The sequence below is a fragment of the Eulemur rufifrons genome, chromosome 14 (assembly GCF_041146395.1).
Source record: "Eulemur rufifrons isolate Redbay chromosome 14, OSU_ERuf_1, whole genome shotgun sequence".
In the NCBI taxonomy this organism is placed as follows: Eukaryota; Metazoa; Chordata; class Mammalia; order Primates; family Lemuridae; genus Eulemur; species Eulemur rufifrons.
In genome coordinates, this window is record NC_090996.1 from 17,167,073 (window position 1) to 17,189,596 (window position 22,524).

A 22,524-nucleotide genomic window follows, 5' to 3' on the forward strand; every position below is an offset into this window, starting at 1 on the left:
GTGCTCGTGAGTTTATTAACGTATCCCCCACCTCTCTCCGACAGACACTAGCGTACGATACACACTTTCTCTGCCTCTTTTTCTACTTATCATCACGTCCTGGAGATCACGTCGTAGCAGTGTATAGAGATACCTGGAGGAGGACTTTTGACAGCATGACAGGTTTTTGAACGGGTTCCAGGGTCAGAGCGGTAGCGGTGGGCGGAGATCGGGAATTCACTCGCAGCAGCACAACACGACTTGATCTAGTTGGTCTCACTATGACTCCGCGAGCAGGACTTCCCTCTGCCCATTTTTCAGAGGAGGAAACTGAGGCTTGCTCAAGCTCACCCCAAGGGTGGCATCAGAGCAGGGCTAGAACCGGGTGTCTGACTCCCGTCCAGGGTGGCTGATGGTGCCACCCTTGGGGACTTATTCGGAACTCGCCTGTGGCTGGGCTCTGTGCAGATCCAGGCCCGGTGCAGGTGCAGCCCAGCGCCCCGTGGAATTCTCCTAATTGCCCTGTGGTTGTATCGGGGTGTGGCTGGGGGCACTCAGGAGAATCAGGCGAGTGCTCAGCCCCAGCGGCATTTCTGTGTGCGGATGACCCGGTGTGGCATCGGCCTTGCCTTTTGTCTTGCCTCAGAGGGGGAAAGGCAAATACAGGGCAGTGCGATGAAATCCTCGCAGCAGAAAGGAAGGCCTGTGTCCGGACAGCCTGGGACGGTCCGTAAACGGAGGCGGCTCTGCCTAACGTGCTGTGTAAACACGGGAAATCCCCTGAGCCCCACAGATAAGCATCGCTCCTCAGAAAATCAGCGCCGTGACCCCCGGGGACCGTGAGGGCTGGGGCTCTGCCGGCCATTGCACGCAGGTGGCCGCCTGGGACCCCAGCCGTGGGCGGTGGGAAGAGCCCCCGGGGGTGCCGGCAGGTCCGTGGAGCTGGTGCTGGGGGCGGCGGACGGGCAGAAGCCAGCAGGAGGGTTTGTCTCAGAGCCGGGCCCTGCGAGGTTGGTGGTGCTCACGGCCGCGAGGTGGGTGGTCTCCAGACAGCCCTGGCGGAGGGGGGAGAGAAAAGCCTCCGCCAAGCCGTGCTGCCGGGCGTCTGGCAGAATCTCACACTGTTTAGAGCCGTGATTTTAATTAGGCAGCAGATATACGTGGTATACACAGACAAGATGGGCCGGGGTAAACAGACCCGGCCCGCACCTGTTCCCTGGGAGGCCCTGCTCCCGTGTAGGCTCGAGGGTCACTCCGGAGATGCGCTGTGCACGCGTGTAAACGGCATTCCTGGGAACACGCTGCCCACCGTGTGCACTAAGTGCTTTTCTCGCTTCACAGTTCTCTTGGAGATTGTCCCCATCGGAATGTAATGGCCACACTGGACTCCCTGGCGCGCTCGGGGGAGAGGGAGTGTGGCCGGTCCCCTGGAGATGGGCCTGCAGGCGGCGTCACAGCTTCTGGGACCAGCGTCTGTCGGCGCCTTTACCTAATGGTGTTTTCTTTCTCATTGGGGGTCATGTGCAGGGCTGTGAGGCCTCCCAGGGCCACGGGCGCCCTTGGTCTGAGTGCTTGCCGGTCCTGGAACCCGCCTGGCCAAGGCGGTGTGGGCTCCTGCTCTCCCCATGGCCACTGCAGTGACCTCCAGCATCCACCCTCCTTCCCTGGCACCCTGCTGGGGGACGTCAGCTGGGGGTGGGGGTCTCAATGGAACAGCTCCCCTAGCCTGCCCCACCTCGGAGGGCAATGGCACCCCCCTCAGGAAGGGTGACTGGGAGGTCCTCTGTGGCCAGGCTCCATCCTGGGGGACCCCAGGTGGTGATGTTGGTTCTCACCTCCCAACAGATGGGGGCACGCAGCTCCTGTGCACGGGGTGGAGTCGGCCTTTGCTGTCGGACCACCTGGGCCACACCTGGCTCTGTCGTTTACCAACTGCATGGTCCTGGGTGCGTCGTCATCACTTAGTCTCTGCCTCAGTCTCCCCATCTGCACAATGGGGTGCCATAAAAGTTCACTACGAGAAGTGAAGCCCTCCTGTGAGTTCTTAGTAAACACCAGTTCCCGTGGCTCTCACCCGGTGTTGACTCCAAAGTTCACTTTTCCTTTCTTTCAAGATCAGATTTGGTTTTTTCTGATTAGGAAAGTGACACATGCTCATGACAAGAAAAACCAGAGACTACATTACTCTTTCTACCCCATGGACAGGAAAGAATGCAGATGTTGCTCAGACTCCCATCCCCTCTGCCGACCGCGCCACGGTGCACGGAGTGCCACCCACTGCAGATGCGTGTTTGCTTAGGAAAAGCTGTGTAGACCACACGTACTGCTTCGTAACCCATTTTTAAAATTAATGGGCTTTTGTTTTTTAGAGCAGTTTTTACATTTGCAGAGAAATTGTGCAGAAAGTGCAGAGAGTTCCCATATTACCCCCCACCCACAATTCCCTCTCCTGCCAGCCCTCACCTGAGTGTGGCGTGTTGTTACAATCAACGAACCGAGACCGATGCACTCACGCTTTGTGTTGCTTGGACAAACTTACAATGACACGTATCAACCATCATAATATCACATAGAATAATAGTTTAACTGCTCTAAACCCCTGGACCTGGCCTGTCCCTCCCTCTCCCCGGCCCTTGGCACCCACTGTCTTTTTCTGTCTGCATAATGTTGTCTTTTCCAGAATGTCCTATAGTTGGAATCACACAGTGTGTGGCCTTTCTAGACTGGCTTCTGTCACTTGGCAGTATGCCTTGAAGTTTTCTCCAAGTGTTTTTGCAGCTCAATAGCTCATTTCTTTTTATTGTTGCGTAATATTCCACAGTCTGGACGGACCACAGTTTATCCGTTCACCTGCTGAAGGGCGTCTTGGTGGCCTCCGTTTTATGGCCATTTGGAGTAAAACTGCCGTAAACATTCACGTGTGGGTTTTTGTGTGGACGTAAGTTTTCCATTCATCTGGGCAAATACGAAGGGCGTGGTTGCCGGATTGTGTAGTAAGACCGTCTCGCTTTGTAAGAAACCACCCGCTGTCCTGCGAAGTGGCTGCACCATTTTGCATTCCCACCGGCTGTGGACCGGGTTCCCGTTGCGCCACGTCCTCACCGGCACCCGGTGTTGTCGGGGCTGTGGATTTTGGTCATCATAACAGGAAGCTAGTGGCATCTTGTCGTTTGGTTTGTAGTTCCCTGATGACACACAATGTGGAGCATCATTCACGTCCTCCTTTGCCGCCTGTGAATCTCGGTGAGGGGCCTGTTCAGATCTCTTGCCCATGTTTGGATCAGACGGTCTGCTTTCGTGTTGTTGAGTTTTAAGAGCTCTTTGTCTATGTTGGAAACAAGCCCTTGATCATATATGTGTTTTGCAGATATTTTCTCCCAGTCTGTGGCTCCTCTTCTCAGTCTCTTAACAATGTGTTTTGTGAAGCAGAAGTTTTTAGTTTTAGTTTTAGTGAAGTCCAGCTTATGTTTTTTTCATGTATCGTGCTTTTGGTGTTGTATTAAGAAGTCATTGCCAAACTTAAGGTCACCCAGATTTTCTCCTGTGCTATCTTCCAGAAGTTTTATTATATTTTAGCTAAACTGTGATCCATTTTGAGTTAATTTTTGTAAGGTCTGTGTCTAGATTTTCCCCGTGGACGTCAAGTTGTTCCAGCACCGCTTGTTGCAGGGAAAGATTCTCCTTTCTTCACTGAATTGCCTTTGCCCTTCTGTCAAAGAGCAGATGTTACTATGTTTGTGTGGATCTACTTCTGGGCTCTCTGTTCTATTCTGTTGAACTACTACGTGTTCTTTCATCAATACCACACTGTCTCGGTTATTGTAGGTTTATAGTATGTCTTTTTTTTTTTTTTGTGCCAGGGTCTCGCTCTGTCGCCCTGGCTAGAGAGCAGTGGTGTCATCACAGCTCACTGCAACCTCCAACTCCTGGGCTCAAGCCATCCTCTTCTCTTAGTCTCCGCAGAGTAGCTACGGAGTGGCCACCAGACTACAGGTGTGGCCACCATGCCAGGCTAATTTTTCTATTTTTTGTAGAGACAGGGTCTTGCTGTTGTTCAGACTGGCCTTAGATTCCTAACGTTAAGCGATCCTCCTGCCTTGGCCTCCCAGAGCGCTGGGACTACAGGCGTGAGCCACTGTGCCCAGCTATAGTGTATCTTAGAGTTGGGGAGAGTCAGGCCTTTGGCTTTGTTTTTTTTCTTCAATGTTGTATTAGCTATTCTGAGTCGCTTGCCTTTCCATGTAAATATTAAAATCAGTTTGTTGATATCTCCAAAATAACTGTCTGGGATTTTGGTTGGGATTGCATTGAATCTATAGAACGAGTTGCAAAGAACTGATGTCTTGACAACATCGAGTCTTTCTATCCATGAACATGGAATATCTCCCCATTTATTTAGACCTTTGATTCCTTTCATCGGAGCTGGGTCGCTCTCCTCATACAGCTCTTGTACTTGTTTTGTTAGATTTATAACCAAGTATTTCTCTTTTCTGATGCTAATGTAAATTCTATTGTTTTTAATTTCTAATTTCCATTGTTCATTGCTGATATATAAGAAAGCTATTGGCTTTTATATATTCACCTTGCATCCTGCAAACTTGCTATAAGTGCTATTAGTTCCAGGTGTTTTTTGTTGTTATTGCTGGTTCTTTGGGATTTTCTGCATAGATAACCATGTCATCTGTGAAGAAAGATGGTTTTATTCCTTCCTTCCCAATCTTCATACCATTTATTTCCTTTCCTCGTCTTACTGCGTTACCGGGACTTCCAGTGTGCTATTGACTAGGGGTGGTGGGAGGGGGACATCCTTGAGCTGTTCCTGTTCTCCGAAGGAAAGCTTTGAGTTCCCACTAGTAAGTGTAATGTTCCCCTAGAATCTCAGTTTGCTGAGGTGTTTGGTTTTTTTTTTTTTTAAATCATGAATAGCTATTGGATTTTGTCAAGTGCTTTTTCCACGTCTCTTAATTTGATCATATTATTTTCCTTCTTAAGCCTGTTGATGGGATGGATTACATCAATTGATTTTTAAAATGTATCAGTCTTGCATACCTAGAATATCTCTGACTTGTCCACATTGTATGATTCTTTTTATACACGGTTGGATTAGATTTGCTGATATTTTGCTGAGAACGTTTGCATTTTTGTTCATGAAAGATATTGGTCTGTTATTTTCCTTTCTTGTAATGTCTTTGTCTTGCTTGGTGTTAATGCTGTTCTTACAGAATGATCTAGAAAGTGTCCCTTCTGCTTCTGTTTTTTGGAAGGTCTTTGTAGTGAATTGGCATTATTTTTTCCTAAATGTTTGGTAGATTGACCAGTGAACCCATCTGGGCTTGGTGCATTTTGTTTTGGAAAGTTAATGATTATTGATTCAATTTATTTAATAGATATAGCCTACTCAGATTGCCTAATTCTTCTCGTGTGACTTTTGATAGATTGCGTATTTCAAGGAATTGGCCCATTTTATCTGTGTTATCAAACGTGTGGGTGTAGAGCTGTTTATAAGATTATTTTATTATCTTTTTAATGTCCTTTGGGTCTGCAGCAATGTCCCCTCTTCATATCTGATATTAGAAAATGTGTTGTCTTTATTTTTTCCTTGGTTAGCCTGGCTAGAGGTTTATAGATTTTTATTGACCTTTTCAAAGAACCAGCTTCCTTGATTTTTTCTATTAATTTCCTGTTTTTAATTTCATTGATTTCTGCCCTAATTTTGGTTATTTCTTTTCTTTTTGTTGCCCTGGATTTAATTTGTGCTTCTTGTTATAGTTTCCCAAAGTGGAAGCTTAGGGTATTGATTTTAGATATTCTTTCCTAATATACACATCGAATGCTATAGCTTTCCCTCTAAGTGTTACTTTTGCTACATCCACAAATTATGATAAGTTGTATTTTTATTCTCATTTAGTTCAAAATATTCAATTTCTTGTAAGCTTTCTTCTCTGACCCCTGTGTTACTTAGAAGTGTGTTGTTTAATATCCAAACACTTTGGGATTTTCTATCTATCTTTCTGTTATGATTTGTAATTTAATTCCTTTCTGCCGTGAGAGCAGACAGTTGTATGATTTGCATTATTTTACATTTGTTCAGGTGTATTGCGTGGCCGGGAGTGTGGTCCATCTTGGTGAATGTTTCCTGTGAGCTTGAGAAGAATGTGCATTCTATAAATGTCAGTTAGATCCTGTTAATTGGTGGTATACTATTCAGTTCACCTGTGTCCTTTTGAATTTCCTGCTGCGGGATCTGTCAGTCACTGGTGGAGGGGCTTTAAAGCCCTCAACTATAATAGCGCATCTGTCTGTTTCTCCTTGCAAATCTATCAGATTTTGCTGTGTAGCCCATTTTTTTATTCAGTAGATTTACAGTGAAAATTATCCAGTCTCCATAGATGGACGGAGCCCCATTTTATGTAACCACTTTGTATTCCATTCTGTAATTTAATTAACCAGTCACCATCGGTTAGATGTCTCACACCCACATAACTGCAAGCAGCACCGTGGTGAACAGCCTGGTAGCTACATCTTCGATATTTTAAAACTTGTTTCTGTAGAGGAAATACTAGGAAAAAAACCCGGCTGGTTCAAAGGGCACCTACATTTTTAAGAGAAAAGTTCACTTTCACCAAACTAAACCTGCAGGTGCTGGTCTCCACCCGGAGTGGATTCCAATCTCGAAGCGCAGGGGAGTCCTGGGCATCTGGGGACACCGTGACATCCCGGGTGGGGCACCACGGCCAGAGGTGGGGGCTGGCGATTCTGGGTGGAAGCTCAAGAATGCACGAGAGGAATTTCTGACCCTCCACCCCTTTCCCTAGATGTACAGGGCAGAGTGGACACTCGCTTGCGCCTCCCTCTGGGGCTTCATAGCTGCGCCCGCCCCGGCGCTGGACATCCTGTGCTTTGCTCTCCAGCGCCAGCATTAAAGGAAAAGGTATTCAGTGATGCTCGTTCAAGCAGTAACGGAGACTTTACCCAGGACCCTCGTGATAGGTGCAGAGACCACCGCAATGGGGTCTTACAGTGGGGCAGGGAGATGGGCTCAGCTCCAAACACAGGCCAGGCCAGTGGAGTTTATAGCCAAGGGGCAGGTGGGGGTCAGTGAATGGAAAATGACCAAGAGGAGCCATCAGGGTCAAGGCGTTTTGGCTAAGTTGGCCTAATAGGAATCTTGCTGAAGACAGGCCAAGGTGACCAGATATCGCCAAGGAAGCTAGGGGATCAGGAGTCCGCTCAGATACGGAGGAAGATCAGATATTGGCCTTCAGGGTTCTGCTTAAACTGACTCAGCAGGATTCTTTTCAAGGAAGTGCACAGACGGCCAGGAAGACAGTTCAGAGCCTAACGTTTGGCCGAGCAAAGAATCTGTCACCATGTGTTTGCGTTCATGGCTGAGGAGCCAACCTTGCAGGCAAGAGGGTGGCAGAGGCTCTTGGAGGGTTTGCAATCGTCACACTCCTGATGCACCAGCCAGGAGCAGGCAGCCTCGCCTGCCCCACGGCCAGCGGCTGGGGCTGAGTTATGGCTGTTTAGAGAGAATTATTTGGAAACTTGCAGTCAACAGAGAAATGGAGTGAGCTTTCACCCAAACAGTGGAAGAGCCTGAACACAACGTGGGGACACTGTGTCTGGGGTGCTGGACTCCTGGCAGACAGGGCCCCTCCGTCCCGGGGGCTGGGCACAGGATGAAGCATACAGAGCCATGGAGCCAGCTCCAGGGTCTGTCGCCTCCTTCCTTGGAATAACAGCGGCCTGGAGTCCCAGTCGCAGTGGAGAGAAACTCTCCCAGGCACAGGCAGCTCGCTGAGTCCTTCAAGCCGTTTCTCAAGCAGGCTGGAGACTGTGTGTCAGTTGTAGCATCACTTGGAAGTCGGAAAAACACATTCGTGTGCAGTTGAACAGTGTTCTGCACCCAGCAGGGCTTTAACGTTCTTTAACGTTCTGTTTTCATCACTCATAATTCCCTTCTGTTCCCTGTCAATACGCATATGTACTTTTCTTTGCAGACCTACTGTTGGTGCATATGTGGTCTGTGTTCTGCTCTTTTGACAATACAGGGGTCAGGGACGGGGTATAACCCACATGTACTGGCTCTGACACCTCCCCTTCCTTGTGGAGGTTTAAAATTTTTCAAAATAAAAAGTTAAAGAGATAAAGTTGCAGAGATGTTGGACATGCTAACTCAGTCTGCTTTCTTTGTCACTGGAGATGGTCCGGTGTGTGAATCTTGTCAGCGTCGTGATGGCTTTGTTTAAAAGTCACAAAAATTCTTTTTTTTAATCTCAAGGGGACATTTCTAAAATGCAGAAATGCAGATTGTTGGGGGGTTGGATTGGAGGTATGTGTGGTGCTGGGATCCTCCCCTGGCCGCCCCGCACCCCACACCCCCCACACCCCCCACACCCCTGTGGCCCCCAGCCCTGGTGGGCCCAGGTGTTCAGGTCTGAGCTAGGCTCTGGCTGGCTGCGGCTCCCTCCCCCTTGGGTGGCCACAGCTCCGAGAACTGGCTGAACCTGTTTGCTCGACAGGGCTCTTTGCAGGGGTGAGGGCAGGGAGGTGTTTACCTGTCAGGCCACCTCCGGCTGCAGTTCCACAATACATTAGTCATGTAAGCCCATAAAAAAGAATGAGGCCATAGCAGGCTCACGAGACTTGCCGGGATCGGGGCACAGAATGCTCCTTTTGCCTCCTTCCCGGGGGATCCTGAGACATGTTTGAGCATTTCAGCGGGGCTGGGAGAAGGGTCTCCGTGGGGGTTGGAGCCTGGAATGATCGCAGCAGCTGCTGACGTGAAGACTCCTTACTTTGCCAAATGCTTCACAAGCGTCGGGGTCTCAGTTAATCATCCCCACGGTGTGGGAGGGGAGGCGTGTTGCGATGCCCACTTCACAGATGGGTTCATCCTTGGAGACTCAGCCCCTGGGTCCCTCCAGGCAAGGTTGGGCGTTGTACCACCCCGATGTGATCGCACCTCGGCTTCCCTCACCCCCACGGAACAGGGAGCCCCTGGGGTTGCAAATCTGGGATCCTGGGGGCTCAGGAGTTGGTGGGTGATGGGGGACCCCTGGGGATTGTGGCCACGCCAGACATTGAGCTCCTACCAAGGGGGGAATTCTTGCTTTGGGATATTGAAGGCTCCTTGTTGCCAGATCTCCCTCCCTTCTTTTTTTTCCCAAAGCAAAGCCAAAAATTTGGATTTTATGAACTCTCTGAATTTTTAAATGTTGGGAGCTCACTTTGCAAATGGCATCAACATTGGCACATGAAGAGAGAAAAATCCCAAAGAGATGGAGACCGAGGACCTTCCCTCTTAACAGCCCACGGGAAAGTTCTGTCAAACTTCGACAAACTGTTCACTCTTTTCAGGTTACTCCAGAAAACAGAAAACAAGAGAAAGCTGCCAGCTCGGTGCATGAGGCCAGTTTGATCTTAGTCCCAAAGCTTGGCAGGGACAAGACAAACAAGGAAAAGTATAGGCCCATTGAACATAAATGCAAAAATCCTAAATAGCCAAACAAATCCAACAGGGTGCTTTTTTTCATTTTATTTTTTTAAAGCACACATCCTGATCAAGTAGGGTTATCCAGGCTGATGCCATCTTGGCCTCAGCCCTTCTGTATGCAGACGTTAAAAAAAAAAGTAGGGTTATCCAGAATTCAAGCATGATTCAACCATGATTACTCTGTGTAAATCACCACGTTCATAGGTTGTAGGGGGAAAAATCATATGATACATCACATAGATGTTGAAAAAGACTTTGATAAAGCTCAACAACTATTTATTATAAAAAAGTGTTAGCCAACTAAGAATAGAAGGGAAATTGCTTAATTTAGTAAAGGGCGTGTGCGCCCAGCACAGAGCGGCATCGTAATGGAAGAGCTTTGGTTACATGCTCTTTAAGGGACAGACCAAGACACGGCTGTGGTCGCTGCCGTGGTTTGACTTTGCTTTAGGGTCCTGGCGACGCTATACGAGAAGAAAAACAAGAGAAGTATGACTTGGAAGGGACAAGAGGAGACAAATGTGACCATCTCTGCGTAAACCACACGGAATCAGCAGAAAAACTCTTGGCGGATTGTGAGTGTTCACAGTTGATGCTAACTCAGCTTACAGAAATCAGTACTAAGAAACCCAAGAGATCCATAAATATATACAATTTTTATTTGTCAGTTTTAAAAATGAATTAATTTAAAAATATGGGCTTCTTTCTATCACAATCAAGATATTGAATCTCTCTCAATGGAAAAAAAAAAAAAAAACCAGCAGCAGCCGTGGGGCCTGGTGGGCAGGAGAGGACGCAGGACGTGACCGGGGAACAGCTTACAAAGGTGCCACTGGCAAGAGCAACAGCCACCGAAAAGTGGCACTTACTTGATAAAGGTCTCGTGAGACTCTAAGGGGAAAGTTGGACGCACAACCTCACCTGAATAGATGGAGGGGCGTCTCTGTGCTCGGATGGGGGGGTTGAACCCGACAATGTCTCCCTGGAATTCACCTGTCGTGCAGAGCAGTGACAATTAGCATCACACTGGTTACTGGGAGGCGGTAAACACATGCTGAAATGTAAATGGAGAGAATAAAGCTTGCAAATAGCCAAGCATCTGTGAAACAGAAGAGCAAAGGAGAGGGGCTCACCCCCCAGAAGCTTGAGTGGGGTGCGGTGCCTGCAGGAAGGGGCGGCGGAGCAGCCCAGGGAGACGCGGTGCATGCGGAGCCTGAGGCTCAAATGCTGCAAAGGGGCAGTTTTGTGAGGTGGTCGGGAGCAGGGACTCTGGAGCCAGATCATCCGGTTTTGAATCCCAGCACAACCACTTACTAGCTGTGTGACCTTGGACGTGTTCCTCAACCTCTCTGTGCCTCAGTCCTCCTGCTGCCTGTAAAGGAGGTTAATTGGAGTAGTGATGACAAATGTCACGAGGTTGTCGTGAGAGTTAAATGAGCGACCACATGTAAAATGCTGTCAGTTTCCTAGGGCTGCCATTGACACAGTATCCAGGCCCGGGAGGGATTGGCCACAGAAGTCTGTTGTTGCACAGCTCTGGAGGCAGAAGCCCAAGATCAGGCTGTCGACAGGGCCGGTTCCTCCGAGGACTGCACCGAAGGATCCATCCCAGGCCCCTCCGTGGCTGGTGGACGTCTGTCTTCTCCCTGTGTCTTCACTGCCTCTTCCCTCTGTGAGTGTCTGTCCCTGCACACGGCGCTCTCCCTGCCTTCCATGCGGGCGCCAGTTGCACTGGATCGGGGCATGAGCCTGTGACCTCGTCTTAGCTGATTACAACTGCAATGACCCGGTCTCCAAATGAGGCCTCATTCTGAGGTCCTGGAGTTAGAACTCCAATATATAGATTTTGGGGGATGCAGTTCATCCCGTAACAACACCGGGGTACTGCCTGGCACGTGGTGTGCTGTAGTGTAACCTGGGATGGCTGATTAGCGGGTGACCATCTGTGGAAAAATAAAACCAGCCTTCTATGGCTGTGCCCCCCAACCCTGGGCGCGCATCACCGCCTGAGCTCTGCCTCCTCCCTCACCCACACTGGTTGGGGGAAAATTGTCTTCCATGAAACTGGTTCCTGGTGGCAAAAAGATTGGGGACCGCCACTTTATGGGATTGACTAAAAATGCAAGTGGAAACCATGTATATGGCGGAAGGTAATTGCTAAGGACTGAATTGCCCCACCCCCATCCCGCTTGAATCTAAGTGGTGCAGGCCCAACCCCCAGCAGATGGCATTTGGAGGTGGGGTCCATGGGAGGTCACTGGGTCGGGGGTGGGCCGGGGGTGGGGGCCATGATGGGATTAGTAGTGTCCTTCCGAGGTGTGGAGGGGCCGGAGCACCCTCTGCAGAGCAAAGACACAGCAGGACAGTGGCCTCCAAGCCAGGAAGTGGCCCCACCAGGAGCCGAGTCAGCCACACCTTGGCCTTGGACTTCCAGCGGCCAGAGTTGTTTAAGCCGCTCAGCTTCCTTGGTGCTCTGTTACAGCGGCCCGAGCAGACCAAAGCAGAGCTGTGGACAGTTGCGCCACTCGGTCGTGGGGACGTACTCTCGAGGCACAAACCACAAAGCACAGCGAGATTACATTACGTGAAAGTTGTCTACTCAATGCAGGGGATCACAGAAAAGTTCACAGAGGACCGGCTGTAGGCAGATATCTGCCATGTCTACGACTGACAAGAACCAATTTCTAAAACACACAAGGAATTCCTGCAAATCAGCAGGAAAAAAAGATACCAATCCCAGTATCAAGATGGGCAGAGGATGTGAACAGGAAATTTGCAGAAGAGGAAATACAAGTGAGTGAGCCCTGGAAAAGCAGCTCAGGGCTTGCAGGGAAATACTAATGAAAACAAACGGTGGTTCAAAGATACGGCGTAGACGTGTCAGTCCAAGCGGGTCGATCTGGGATGCACTGTGTCAGTGGAGGTGAAACAGTGTGAATCTGCAGCACAATACCATGGGGAGGGTGCACGCAGCTCGGGATTCTGTGTCTTAAGAGAAAACATACAAAGGGAGATGCCTCAGACATCTTAGAGCAATTGCCTGTGGATGAGGGGAGGTAGATGGATAATCAAACAAGAACGGGTCAAGGAATGTCTTACATATTTGCATTTGAGGTTTAAGAAAAGAAGCTGGAACAGGGTGTCCCACAAAACTCAGGTGTGGCCAGATGCATGGTCTGTGGTTCTGTCAGGCCCAGTGGGTACCTGGCCAAGGGCAGGTGGATGGAGCTGCAGCCTGGGTGCCTGGACCTGCCTCCGTTATCCCTGCCTATGCCGATCGATGGCCAAGGGAAGCCTTCATGGCCCTGGGTTTGGGGCTGGAGGACTCCCAGCTCAGGGAGGAGCGCAGGGCTCTGGGGGCGTCTGTGCAGGTTGGTGGGTACCTGTGCTTCCCCGGCAAGCCTGTTGCTGAGAGGCTGCACGTTCAGCTGGGCAAGCCTTGTGCCGGCCCCAGGAGGGCTTTGCATCTGCCGTGGGGAGTCTGCCCTAGGCTCTGCGCCTCAGGGGCTGGGTGCCTGCTGCAGCGTCTCAAGCAGCGGAGAGACCCCATGCTCCGGGAGTGCTCGGCGTGAGAGGATTTGCTTTGGAGCACAGGCAGCGGGTCTTTCCGTGACTGCTCTTGACCTTATGCGCAGGCATGATGGCATTTTGTAGGACACTCTCTGACCCCTGGCCTCAGGGATATGTGTGTTCTACTCTGGGGAGAGGGACATAGTGGGTGGTGGGGTGGGTGCGGTTCCTCAGCATCCCCTGTGGCCTGATCCCACAAGGGCCATTCTGCTGGGCTGTGGTGTTTGGGGCCACCTGCGGCTGCCCTGCCCACCCATCCTGGGGCTGCCCAGCTCAGGGCATCTGGCCTCCCCAGCCCCCTGGTCTGACCGGGAGGCCGCCTGCCCTGGCAGCTGGTTTGACCTTGGGTCACAGAGACTGACGGGCAGGAAGCTGGTATTTTACCCGGGGACCCGGGGTCTCCAACTATTAGGCCCTTCTCATTCTGGGGCAGGTGGACTGACTGGACGGGATTTAGGTAAGACCCCGTTTCCACGGTAGCCCCCTGTTCACACCTGGGGGCTCGGCCCAGGCTCTGTCTCCTGCCAGAACAGGGGGTAGACAGAGGGCTGAGGCCGGGAGATCTGCTGGGGCTGACCAGGTGACAGCAAGTGACAGCGAGGCCCATCCGCCCCATGTGACAAGTGCTCACCTGCAGGGCTTGGAGGGCTTTGGCTGGCTGGCCTGAGACGGCTCTGAGTCCCAAGGAGTGACCTACGAATAGATTGTGTTCAGGACATTTGCTTGCAAGTCAGGAATTAGCTTTTAAAATGGCACTTGTGTGGTGGGGCTTAGGTTACCCGTGATTCACATTTAAACTGCTTTTATTTAATGGGGAATAAAAAGCCCAAGATGGTGCGTCCCTGTTCGCATATTTTTTTTCAAAAATGTATCAAGTTGGGATTCATTGGAGGCCTTCTGGCCCCACAGACAGATGTCGTCTGGAATGAGTCCTTTGAAAACATCGATTCTGGGGCGGGCGCGGTGGCTCATGCCTGTAATCCTAGCACTCTGGGAGGCCGAGGCGGGTGGATCGCTCGAGGTCAGGAGTTCGAGACCAGCCTGAGCAAGAGTGAGACCCCGTCTCTACTAAAAATAGAAAGAAATTATATGGACAACTAAAAAATATATATATACAAAAAATGAGCCGGCGCATGCCTGTAGTCCCAGCTACTCGGGAGGCTGAGGCGGTAGGATCGCTTAAGTCCAGGAGTTTGAGGTTGCTGTGAGCTAGGCTGACGCCACGGCATTCTAGCCCGGGCAACAAAGTGAGACTCTGTCTCAAAAAAAAAAAAAAAAAAAAAAAAGAAAACATCGATTCTGGGGAACAGCTGGGAAACCACAGCTTCGGAGAGTTAGTGTGAAAGGGGGAGTTCCAGGCCTGGAAGCTGTGGGGCGCGTGGGGGGGCTGACAACCCCACAGCCAGGAGGGGCCAGGAGGTGCTGTCTGGTGGCCACAGCCTGCACCTGCGGAACCCGAGGGCACGGCTCAGACCAGGCCGCCTCGCTCAGGACGAGACCCACTGGCTGGAACGATGCAGGTTTTGGGAAAGACCCTGGGATTATGCCATTCCCTGCCTGGTCCCGGGATTGCTGAGAACAAAACCAGCTGGGGCCGGCCTGGTGGGGTCAGGGGGTGGCCAGGTTTGCCCAGAAGATCCTGGGCTGTCCCATCCACAGGGACTCCATGGGGAGCTCTGTCGGGGCAGCTCTGACCTTCCCAGGCCCCCAGAGCTTCTCCAGAGAGATGTTATTTTGTTTTGCCAGTGAGCACGGCCGCACGGGGTGGGGTCCGTACGTGCTGGGCACTGCACCCCTGCCCTGCCCAGCGAGGGGCCCATGCCCCTGCCCCCAGTGTGGAGGCAGGAATGGGCCCTTGGGGGGCTCTCTGCTCTCAGCTGCACCCTCCCCAGCTTTCCGAGCCTCAATTTCCCCATCTGTAAAGTGCGAGCAGCAATGGGGTCCTATGGTTGTGAAGGTCAAATGACAGAATGTTACGATGCTTTCTCGTGGGTGAAGGGAATTTGGCGAAGCCTGAGGACTCAGATCAGCTGGTAACATTTTAAAAGAGAATTGCTTCAGCAGGCAGGGAGTTTTGTCGAAAGACCCAGATGAATCTTGGTGAAGGCAGGGGGCTCTCAACCATCCCACACCATGGCGCAGCACGTGCTGTTATGCGTTTTACGTGCCCACAGTCCTGGATGGCCGGACTGGGCAGACGTGGGCCTCCTGTGAGCCTCCGGTAGTATGCAGCCTGCCTCTGTCCGCCATGTGCTCAACACCCCGACACTGACCTGAACCTCGAAGTCACCTTCACAGGCATCCACTGCCCACCCCTTCGGGGACCTCACCCCCCCCCCACCCCTGCTCTGGCAGGATCCGCCCCCAGGGTTTGGGGGAAGGTCCTTAAAGGCTGTGCTTGGTGGGATGGGGGTGGGGGCGGTTCTGGAAAGATATTCTTGGGTGAGGTTTCCTGTGCAAGTCGCAACCTGCGCTCGCTGTGGCCAGGGAAACCCGGAGCTGTGGGGGGTGGAAGGAAACGGCATTTCTGAGAAGATGACGGGGACAGTGTTGGGGTCGGGCTGTGCTGTCCTCCCTGTGCCGGGTCTCGGGCCCCTCACTGGGCGGGCCCAGCCCTTTCTGTACATACTGGAGCATGTTTAAAGATCGAAACGTTCCACCAAATTACTCGCTTTCAATTCTTTGGATGAGAGGCAACGAGGATTAGCGCACGTATGATAAATTCGGAGGTGTCTTTGGCACATCATTCGACGTGCCTTTTGAACGTGTGTCTGGCTGTGAGCAAAGCTGTTGGTTTCTGCCCTGCACGCTTCCGTATGCGTGTAGGAGTGGAGTCTGTACCGCACTCGGAAAAGCATGTTTTAACATCTTAAAGTCTAGAGTCTCTTCTGGTTGCTTTAAAAATATTAAAATCCTCAAGTCTGCCCTTACGGTAGGTGTGGTGTTTTCCCCAATGGCAAACTGCCTCATTTTAAAAAAATACACAGATATGTAAGGTAGTTATAGGACATTAGAAAATACGAGTCAGTATAAGCCATCAAAGAACAAAAAAAGAAAAGACATATTAAAATGACCTAACTCCCATCCCCTCTGCACCCCAACACAGTGGCTGTTACATTGTGGGGTGTGGTTTTCTAGGTTGTTGTTGTGTTTTCAAATTGTGCTGTTTGATCAACCACTTTTTCCACCGACAGCATTGTGAACATCTTTTTTCTTTATCACATGTATCTACCTTACTATTTTTAGTGGCCACATGATATCATATTATTTGGAAGTACTGTGATTTATTTAATAAATCCTCTCTTGTACATTTTCGGGTTTTTTTTTTTTTTTTGGTCTAACATAAGTAGTGCTTCAGTGAATATCATTATACATACATCTTTTCATGTTTATCCAGTTGTTTAAGTTTCTAAATGTGGAACTGATTGTCCAAAGGGCAGTCACTCCACCAGCTTTTGTTATTTGCTGCAAGTACTCAGAGAAAGGCTGTGCCATCCTTCCAGCCATCCACCCCGCCATCTGTCTTCCCCCTCACTTTCCTTCCTTCCTTCCTCTCATCCATTCAACTGTCAGTTTATCCATCTGCCCACTCATCCATCCACCCACCCACCATCCATCCATCCATCCGTCCACCCATCCACCTACCCATCCATCTACCCATGATCCACCCACCCATCCATCCATCCACCCACCCATCCATCCATCCATCCACCCATCCATTCATCCACTCACCTATCCATCCATCCACCCATCCACGTATCTATCCATCCATCCATCTACCCATGATCCACCCACCCATCCACCCATCCATTCATCCACCCACCCACCCACCATCCATCCATCCATCTACCTATCCATCCATCCATCCATCTACCCCACCATCCACCTATCCACCCACCCATTCATCCATCTACCCATCTACCTGTCCACCTATCTATCTATCCAATCATCTATCCACCCACCCATCCATCCATCTACCCATCCACCTATCTATCCATCCACTTGTTTACCCACCTGTCCACCCATGCTGTACCAAGGATCTGCTGAGTCAGGCCTGGGTGGGCCCTGGGCAGCAGACTGCAGCGAGCCCATGGTCTTCATTCTCAGAACTCACACTCAGCTAGGGGAGGCAGGAAGTCAGGAAACCATCACCAGCAGGTGAGCAGCACAAGGACGGAGGTGCTGCAGGAGGCAGAGGCACCAGGACAGGCAGTGGCTTGGGTAGGTTTTGGCCACCCCCTGCTTCCGCTCAGGCCCAAGTAGGAGTGCACAAGTGAAGTATCAGTCCCAAAGATGAGGGTGCAGTCACTGTTATCTGCCAACCTTGGGGAATCTGTGATGTTTGTCACGGCCCAGTCTGTGACTGCAGAAACGCGGGGACACTTTGCATGTCCTTCTGGGCAGGAATGGACGGAGGAACCGAGGTTATTCAAGCAAAGGGCACCAGGCAGTGGGTAGAGCTCACTAGATCTGCGTTGTCACCTAGATGCGTTTCAGAAAACGAGTCGAGGGGAGTAGAGTTGCACAAGCTGCCATGATGTCAGTGATAAAGAAGCCACGTGGTAGCAGCCCCTTCCCTGGACACACACGTGTGAAGTGACGACACATCGTGAGCTTTCCCCGCACCCGGGGGCTGCAGCTGTCTCTGCGATGCCTTTCCAGGAGAGATGTCCACATCTGCCCAAGCAGGGTGGGCGTGGGTACGCAGTGCCTGTGTGATTAGTGATGGCATTTTTGAAAGTATTTTACCATTATATGTTGAAATGCTTTAGAAAAGAGAGAGGAATTGTAAAATCATTTCTTAAAGATCTTTCATTCTGAGAACCCTTATTTTGTGGTTTTGAAGAAATGCAGTTTAAAAACAGTGCCAGGATGGCTCCCCCAGACACCCAGGATGCTGTGGTCAGGAAACATCCCTGCCGGGGGTCCAGATGCCGGGGCAGGGCTTGGGGGCAGCTGGACCAGGTCCCCGCCACCCAGGGAGGGAGGGAAGGGGAGGCCCCGCAGACCTGCCCACAGGCCCTCTGCCCACGGGACCCTCCGGGCGACGCCCTCCTCCCGAGAGAACGCAGGAAACAGGAAGCTGAGTTAGTGAACTTGGGAACGAGAACTTAGAAAAGAAGCATGTTTTAAATAGAGAGGAAACAACCGCTATTTTGAGTTTCCTATTTATATATATCCCAGCCCTGGGAGGCAGGAGGGCACAGGGCCGTCTGGATCTTTGATTCTGCCTTTGCTTCTAGGAGGCTAAGCAGACCCAGCTGTCACGAGTACCTGCGGGTCCTCTGACCTTCACCTCTACTTTCCCAGGCGGCGAAGGTTTCTAGGCATGTTCTTTTTACGTAGTCAGGACAGGCAGGAAGCTACCCTCGGAGCATCACAACATGATACACTCCCTATCTGGGGTCTCCAGCCCCGCTGTCGGAGCCCTCGGGGACACCTGGTCCCCAGTGGTAGTTGCTGCATCTTAGGAGTGTGACTGGAGTGTCCCTGACATCAGCGTTCTGGTTGCAGGCCCAGCACGGCAAAGGATTCTGGGACAGGTGCACCTGCCCTTCCCGACCAACAGGTGCCAGCTTGGGGGTGCCCCGTCTCCTCCTCACCGCCCTTGGGTCTGTCTGCATCGTCCATTTCACATCCGAATTTAGAAAACTGAAGGGCCGGGCTGCCCGGGTGCACAGCCTCCAAGCGTCAGCCTCGCTGGCCTCCGCGGCGGCTCGAGCTGTAGAGAGGCCTGGGCTTTCTGTCTAGAGAGGCCAGAACCTCATCTCGTTCCCGCATCAAGAGTCCAGGGACACTCCTTTGAGGAAAAGTGAAAAGAAGGAAAAAAAAAAGTAAAAAACATATCATCTGATTGTCCTATCGCAGTAGAATTGTATTTTCTGACATGAGAAACGTTCACAATCTATTGTTACTTTTGGTTTTTGAAGTGGAGCCCAAAAGTGTGTGTAGTGTGATCCCCCTTCTGTGAAAACCAAAGCAGCAGACACATCTGCGCACGGGACAGAAGTGGGTCGGGAAGGTTGTGTGCCGAGGGCTGGCGGCGGTTATCTCTGGACAGCCAGGTTGTGAAGGATTTTAATTTTTTTCTTTTACCTTTTCTCATTTTTCCTGGTGACTGAATTGATGGGAACGAGACTGTGAGCTGGGGAGCATGCGGCTTGCGTGTTTGCGTGTCGAGTCGAGAGAGGCGGCTTCGAAGCGCCTGTGACTCCTGCAGTCACTAATGTGTCGTGTCTTGTCTTTCAGTGACATCTTCGACGCCATGTTCCCCGTCACGCACATCGCTGGGGAGACGGTTATACAGCAAGGTATGTTCTGCCTTCTCATCTGCATCAAAGCCCGTGGGAAAAAACAGACTATGTACTTAAAAATGTATATTAGCATAAAACCTTCACTGTCTATCCTTGAGAAAATTGACTGATGAAACTCAAGAACAGTCTGTTTAACAAGTTAACTTGATATGTTTCCATCATCTTCTTGTCATTAAAAAAATATTGGTGGGACCCAGGGTCTGTCTTGCACACGGTCTAGAAGACAGTGTTGCAAAAGTTGTTTGCAAGAAAAAGAAAAAAACACTGTAACTTATTGTCTTGATGTACTCTTGCGGCATACATCTGCTGTCCTTTTTCTTTTGTTAACAGGGAACGAAGGGGATAATTTCTACGTGATTGACCAAGGAGAGGTGGATGTGAGTATTACTTGCTATCTTTGGAAAATCCCTCTTTCCGGGTCCGGCTGGAAGATGTGATGCTCAGTGCAGCTCTAGGTCGCTACCGAGCCCGGGTCTACAAGCTCGTCTTTCCGAGGGATGTTTCTAATGTTTTAGTCCAGAGGGGCAGCGCGTGCCATTTAAGGGATACTATAAAAATATCCAAAGCGCGGTGTGGCGTGAGGGTGGCGGCCGGCAGGTGCGGGCTGCAGCCGCCGTTCCTGTTTGACTTGCGCTGCGCGGGTGCTGCACACTCACCACCCCCGTTAGGTGCTAACGCTCGTGCTTACAGACCCCCAAGTCCACGACCAGGCGACCTCTGCCTTCACCCAGCGTTCTGCTTCGTGAGCTCGAAGCTTCCAGAACATTGGTTTCTCCTGCTTACACCTGTCTCAGGAGCGAGAGACCCACACTTTTATCCACGGGCTCCTGCTGTTTCGGAAGGAGAAGCTTCCCCTCCTCAGGAGACCCCACCTTGGGCTCCTTCTGCCTCCCCGGCCGTCAGGGTCCAGGTCCCTCGCTGGGCTCCTGCCCTGCAGGCTGCTGTCCACACAGCACCAGGGACCTTGGTTGTGCCGAGCTGGTTGCACCCATCTCTCGCTGGAACCCTTCGTGGGTTTGTCTCTTTCTGAAATAGGCCTGAGCCTCTGGCGTGACGGGCAAGAGGGGCCAGAGTGACCCTGTTGTTCCCAGATCCTGGAATCCACCTGGTACTTCGCTGCCCCGGGACCTCTGTCAGTACGGGGACCCCCGTCCCACCCTCGTTGTTGTCACCATTCGCTTCTCCTCGGTCTCTGCTTAATTGTCACTGGTTGCCAGTGGACACATCCCGCCTCCCGGCTTCTCCGTGGCCCCCGCATGCTCCCGCCGTAGGCTGCAGCGCAGTTTATCAGGCGCTTGTTCCTGTGACCGTTTCTGTTTTGGGGTCCGTGAGGCCTCAGACGCTCACCTGGGCTGGCCTGAGTCACCTCTGGGTCTGGGAGGCTGACACAGGGCCCCATGCCCTTCTCTGCACCCCCAGCTGCCGTGGGACGAGCTATTTCAGGGCTTGGCCTTGCGCTCTGCGCCCCTATCCAGTCCCGGCTATTTCGGGAGGGCATTTACTCATTTCCCGGGCAGCCCGTCTGCGTCCCCATCGCCGCCGCACTTCTGGGAACCTGAGCAGACCCACTCCGCTTCCGGAGCTGCCAGCACAGGAAATGACTCACGGTTCCCACCTCCCGCGAGGGGCACGCGCAGAACGGCCCGAGGCCCGGCCCGGTCAGGCGGAGAAAGTCCAGGTTTCTCTGGGCCACGGCGCGCCCTTTCCTGAGCTGGAGCCCACAGGCTTGGCCCGGGCCAGGCTCTGGGCAGACTTTGCGTGGGGGTAGGGGTGCACCTGTCTCCCCTAGGGAAGGAAACTGAGGCAGGAGCCAAAAGCCCCAGGGGCTGCCCAGGCCGCAGAGGAAGTGTGGAGGAAGGACGGCGGGCAGGCGGGGCGGCGGTTCTGACCCTGGGCTCAGCTGCCCGGCCGGCCACAGAATCATCTCCTGTTGGCTTCGCTTTGGGTTTAAAAAAAAACCCAGCCCAGGAAGTAGAGAAGACAGAGGAGGATGCGGCCAGCGTCCCAGCCGGGCCTGTCCCTGGGCCTGGGGCTGTCCCAGGAGGTGCCGACACCCAGGCCTTGGGGGGGCAGGGCTGGCAGTCGGCTCAGCTGCTAGCGGCTGGGGTGGGGTTGGCCTGGGGGTAAAGGGGGAGTGGCCTGTCCCCAATTCATGTCCATGGCCCTGCCGCCTATTTATGGCTCTGGCTCCTTTTCCACCACACACACTCGGCCCCCAATTGATCAGGATTCTGGAACCTCCCCTCCCCCGTCTCCTTCCGGGTGTTGAGTGCCGGCGTTGTGCCCCGCGTTGCCCGGCGTGTACTCATGACGGCAGGATGCAGCCTGCCCTGGGTCCGGGGCCGCAGCTTGATGGGGGAGATGCTCGGGGAAAAGGAAATCGGCAGAGGTGCGACTCAGTGGCCTCCTGTCCTCTCTGTTCTTGTTCCTGCTCTGCCTCCCAAACTCCTATGCACCCTTCAAGACCCCAGAGGACTCAACCCATCTGTCTGCTGCCCAGCTTTGATGAACACTAAGCTCAGCTAGTGACCAAGCACCGGCCCCCCCAGTCAGACTGGGCCCTGTGGGTCTCGGCTTGGCCTTTCCTTCCCCCTCTTCTGTGTTCACAAAATAATGCACATCTTCTAATTCGATTCCAAAGATATTGCCCAAGTGCCAATTGTGTCATCAGAGCTTAGAGCATAAATGAGGTGCTGAGGTGGCCCCAGGGGGTTCTGAATCCATGGGCTTCGTCCTCCACCATCTCCCCCGACACGGAGGAAGGAACAGGTTGTGGGCCCCAGGTCGGGCCCTGCAGGTGCCACAAGAGCGTTTGGGCAGAGGGCTGCCTTCCCCACACCTGCTCTGTGTGGGGAGGGGGCTCTGTCTGTTGTTCTCTGCCCCCCTGTTCCCGCTAATGCACCTGTTCCCACTTGCCACCTCCTGGCCACCCTCGTTAGCAGAACGTCCGCCCCCACCCCGTCTTGTGTCCCCAGCACACATACTGCTAATCCCAGGAGGAGTGAGGACAAGAGAGGCTGGCGCCACCGTGCCCTGGGCCCAGTGGGCCTGGGACTGCTTAGGGGACTGTCCCATAGGCCGGCGCCCAGGGCTGCCGGAGTAGGGTGGGTGCTGTCCTGCCCACCCTGGAGTGTCCTGGCCTTGACGCTGGCTGTCCCTGCT

The 22,524-nt window shown here is 52.2% G+C and overlaps 1 protein-coding gene across 1 annotated transcript in view; it reads left to right on the forward strand.

The window, feature by feature from the left end:
* PRKAR1B (protein kinase cAMP-dependent type I regulatory subunit beta) overlaps positions 1 to 22,524 on the forward strand; it is a 121,150-nt gene that overhangs the window by 57,990 nt on the left and 40,636 nt on the right. The window contains exons 4-5 of the mRNA XM_069485868.1: positions 19,298 to 19,359; positions 19,693 to 19,739. Coding sequence (XP_069341969.1) covers positions 19,298 to 19,359; positions 19,693 to 19,739 — 109 coding nt within the window. The remainder of the gene's footprint in view (positions 1 to 19,297; positions 19,360 to 19,692; positions 19,740 to 22,524) is intronic.